The sequence below is a fragment of the Girardinichthys multiradiatus genome, chromosome 14, assembly GCF_021462225.1.
Source record: "Girardinichthys multiradiatus isolate DD_20200921_A chromosome 14, DD_fGirMul_XY1, whole genome shotgun sequence".
Lineage (NCBI taxonomy): Eukaryota > Metazoa > Chordata > Actinopteri > Cyprinodontiformes > Goodeidae > Girardinichthys > Girardinichthys multiradiatus.
Window position 1 is genome coordinate 26,161,543 of NC_061807.1, and position 4,510 is coordinate 26,166,052.

The 4,510-nt window shown below is 37.4% G+C and overlaps 1 protein-coding gene across 1 annotated transcript; it reads left to right on the top strand.

Annotated features, from left to right (window-relative positions):
- Positions 1-469: 469 nt before the first annotated feature.
- On the top strand, positions 470-2,953 carry LOC124881153 (mucin-2-like). The gene has a single exon (XM_047386686.1). The coding sequence runs from the start codon at positions 580-582 to the stop codon at positions 2,485-2,487; it is 1,908 nt and encodes a 635-aa protein (XP_047242642.1). The 5' UTR covers positions 470-579; the 3' UTR covers positions 2,488-2,953.
- The last annotated feature ends 1,557 nt before the right edge of the window (positions 2,954-4,510 follow it).

The following is a 4,510-nucleotide window of genomic DNA, read 5'->3' on the forward strand; positions in this document are numbered from 1 at the left end:
ACATCTGTTTCTCAAACAACAACAGTTGCTTCTACAACCACGGTTACTCCTAAAATGATCATAGTTACTCCAATAACTACAACTGTTCATTCAATAACTACTACAGTTGCCCCCACAACAACAACGATCATTCCAAAAACTAGAAGTGTTTCTCCATCAACTACCTCTGTTGATCCACCAACTACCACTGTTGAACCAATAACTACAAGTTCATCTCCAACAACAACTGCAAATACTTCAACCACTACGAATATTTCCCCACCAACTACAACAACAGCTGCTTCAAAAACAAGTATTTTTGCTTCTTTAACAACCACAGGTACTCCAACAACTACAACTGTTAGTCCAACAACTACAGCTATTCCTTCAGCATCAGCCACAGTTGTTGCAACAACTACAGCTGTTCCTCCAACCACAACCACCGCTGCTCCAATAACAACTACAACTAATCCTCCAACAATTATAAATAATCATCCTACAACAATCACCATTCCTCCTACATCAACCACTGTTAATCCAACACCCACATCTGTTTCTCAAACAACAACAGTTGCTTCAACAACCACGGTTACTCCTAAAATGATCATAGTTACTCCAATAACTACAACTGTTCATTCAATAACTACTACAGTTGCCCCCACAACAACAACGATCATTCCAAAAACTAGAAGTGTTTCTCCATCAACTACCTCTGTTGATCCACCAACTACCACTGTTGAACCAATAACTACAAGTTCATCTCCAACAACTACTGCAAATACTTCAACCACTACGAATATTTCCCCACCAACTACAACAACAGCTGCTTCAAAAACAAGTATTTTTGCTTCTTTAACAACCACAGGTACTCCAACAACTACAACTGTTAGTCCAACAACTACAGCTATTCCTTCAGCATCAGCCACAGTTGTTGCAACAACTACAGCTGTTCCTCCAACCACAACCACCGCTGCTCCAATAACAACTACAACTAATCCTCCAACAATTATAAATAATCATCCTACAACAACCACCATTCTTCGTACAACAACCACTGTTAATCCAACACCCACATCTGTTTCTCAAACAACAACAGTTGCTTCAACAACCACGGTTACTCCTAAAATGATCATAGTTACTCCAATGACTACAACTGTTCATTCAATAACTACCACAGTTGCCCCCACAACAACAGCTATCATTCCAACAACTAGAAGTGTTTCTCCATCAACTACCTATGTTGATCCAATAACTACAAGTTTATCTTCAACAACTGCAAATACTTCAACCACTACGAATATTTCCCCACCAACTACAACAACAGCTGCTTCAACAACAAGTATTTTTGCTTCTTTAACAACCACAGGTACTCCAACAACTGCTCCAACGAGTACAGCTGTTACTCTAACGACTAAAGCTATTCCTCCAACAACCACAGTTGCTCCAACAACAGTTGTTCCTACAATGATCAAATCTAGTCCAGTGACTACAACTGTTCCTTCAGCAACTACCACAGTTGCCTCTACAACAACCTCAGTTATTCCAACAATTAGAACGGTTTCTACATCAACTACCATTGTTGCTCCAATAACTACTAGTTTTTCACCAACAATTGCTGCAATTACTTCAACCAATACACATATTTCCCCACCAGCTACAACCACTGCTTCTCCTACAATAACTACTCCAAGAACTACAACTGCTCCTCAAACAACAGCCACAGTTGCTGCCACAACTACAGTTCCTCAAACAATTACAATTGGTCCTCTAACAACATCCACAAAAGCTACTACAACAACCATAGGTACTTTCAGAACTACAACCATAGTTGCTTCTACAACACCAACAGCTACTTCAACATCTTTAACCACTGTGACTCCAACAATTACAGCTGTTTCTCCAACAACATCCATACTTACTTCAGCAACAATCACAGTTACTGCATCACCTACAACTGTTTCTTCTACTAGAACCACAGTTCCTACAATAACTCCAACTGTTCATCCAACAACTAAAGCTGTTTACCCTACATCAACCACTGTTACTCCAACAACTACAGCTATTCCTCCAACAACCACAATTGCTCCAACAACTATACCTATTCCTCTAAAAACCACAATTGCTTCAACAGCAACACTTGCTCCAAAAACAACCCTTCTTTCTCCACCAACAACTACAGCTAATCACACAACATCAAAGGTTACTCAGTCAACTACAACTGTTGCAACAGCAACCACACTTTCGAAAACAACCTCTAATACATTAGCCACTGTTGCCCCACAAATTGTCACCCCAAGAGCAACCACAGTTGTTCCAATTAATAAAACTGATCCTATGATAACTATGGTTTTTCAAAGAACATCCTGGGCTGCTCCTACAACAGCTTCTACAACAGTAACTGCCCTTACCTATACCCCAAACTTTTCAAGCGGAGAAATCCACAAGATCAGTCTCATAACCGTGTTCTGCATTGTGCTTTTGTCATGGGTACTATTGAGTCAGCAGTAACATTTTGAGCTTATTTCCACAGTAGTCCTTTTAGTAAATGATGATTCTTACTCTTATAAATAATAACTGTAACTGTATTATTAACTGAAAGGAACATATTCATAAAAATTGTTAATGGCAAAATCAAGTCTAAAAATGTTGATACCCCTGAACGTTTTGAAAATATTTAACAAACTGTAGCCCTGGGTTTAAGTCTGTAATTAAAAACCTTTTATCAAGCAAGAAAGAGTTATCATAAAAGAGGGAAGTCTTGCAAAACTTTGTGTATAAGTTATAACAAGTTATTTTTGTTATTTTTGTTTATACAAACTTTAATTATGTAATGGTAATGTAAATTATATTTGTGCACAGTGAACATAACTCTTAATAGCTCTTTGGGTAGTAAAACTAATTATGCAAACAAACATAGCTCTCACTCATTTATTTTTGTAAGGTTTGTAAAATGTCAATAAAACATATTGTGTGATATCTTGGTTTTACATTTTTTATTTAAATTATTTTATGGAATATTATACATTCAGTATTTTGCTCTCCTGCAAGAAGAAGCACAATACTGATTGTACACAGAACAATTCTAAATTAAAACTGCTCAACGATAATCTTCTGTTTTCTATGGTATGTAAAATAAGTTGCCCCAGTTGCCCCAGTTGCCCCCGTGACCCTATCTCAGATAAGCAGAAGATAATGGATGGATGGACTGATGTAAAAAGCTCAATGAAAGGTAATTTGTGTTCTCAAAAAGGATTGCGAAATGTACCAGCTGATCGCCCATGAATTAGCCGTTAAAAGGAAAACAGCTAAACAGGTTTTTCCAGTTGCACACGATGCATAAACCTTGATCAAATTTTCACAATAAAAAAAACCATAATCTAATACTATTCATTATGTTAACTTAGAATTTATTCATTAAAAGTTCAGAGAAATATCAAGTTTTTCTTGTTTGTGACAAGATTTCCTTCAGTAAATCCAATCCCTCATTGTTTTTTTATTTCAGAACAGGGTGACAGATGATGAAAAATTACTTTTTACACATTTAAGTCCAAGTTCCATCTCTTTTGGATCGAGTTAATCTCTTTAAACATCGCTCTAGCCACTTCATTAAGGTCATCTCATTTATTTACATGTAATCACTAAAATGGGGTTTGCATTACCTGCTGTTCTCATGCAAAGCCTCCTTCATTCAGGAATTTGACCATGCTACAATGTCAAACATTGGGCTGAACATGAGTGGTTTTTAGCAAGTTCCTGTGGGAAGTAGTGCCATTTTCATGCTGCATGATGGAGCATAGTTTAGGATGCTCAAAATTCTGTTAGCAAGGTTGCAGTGGCTTTATTAGTATTATTATGTTGACAGTCAATAGGTGTCCTTGGTGGAGTATAGCCTGGACATTGAAACTTTAAAGCAGGTTTGGTCATGTTGGCCTCATTCGTAGCTCATTATTCTATCACACCTGGCTGACAGGACTCAAAAGGAGTCATTAATTCTCTTAACAGCTACCATAATTTAACCCCACTCTCGCTACAAATTTGACTGCACAGAAGCCTCTGCTAACACACTCTCTGTATGTCAATAAGTACTTTGCATATCCATGGCTTTTGTGCACAATTTGTTTTGATTGAGTAGCTGGGGAGAACGGTGCAAACATCTATATTCTGCCAATGATGAGCAATACAAAGAGAGGGAGCTTTTTCAGGGTTTAGCAGGGCAGCAGAAAAGCTATAACATAACATTCATTTAGACATTTAGACATCTTGGATTTTGTACGTAAGATGATTTTTCCAACTGTACAGCATTGCTGAAACTGATAGTGGAGGCCCAACAACCTCCCTTATTTAAAGAGAATTTCTACTGACAAGGCCGTGGAAACAAACAAGTCCGGACATGATGAATGTACTGGTAGCATTATGGTAACTTGAAGGGTGATACAGTTAATAAGAAACAATTCTTTTCAGGTATCTAAAAGACAATTTGATATACTACTATAACTGTATAGGGCATATGCAAATGCTTTGTCAGAATAGG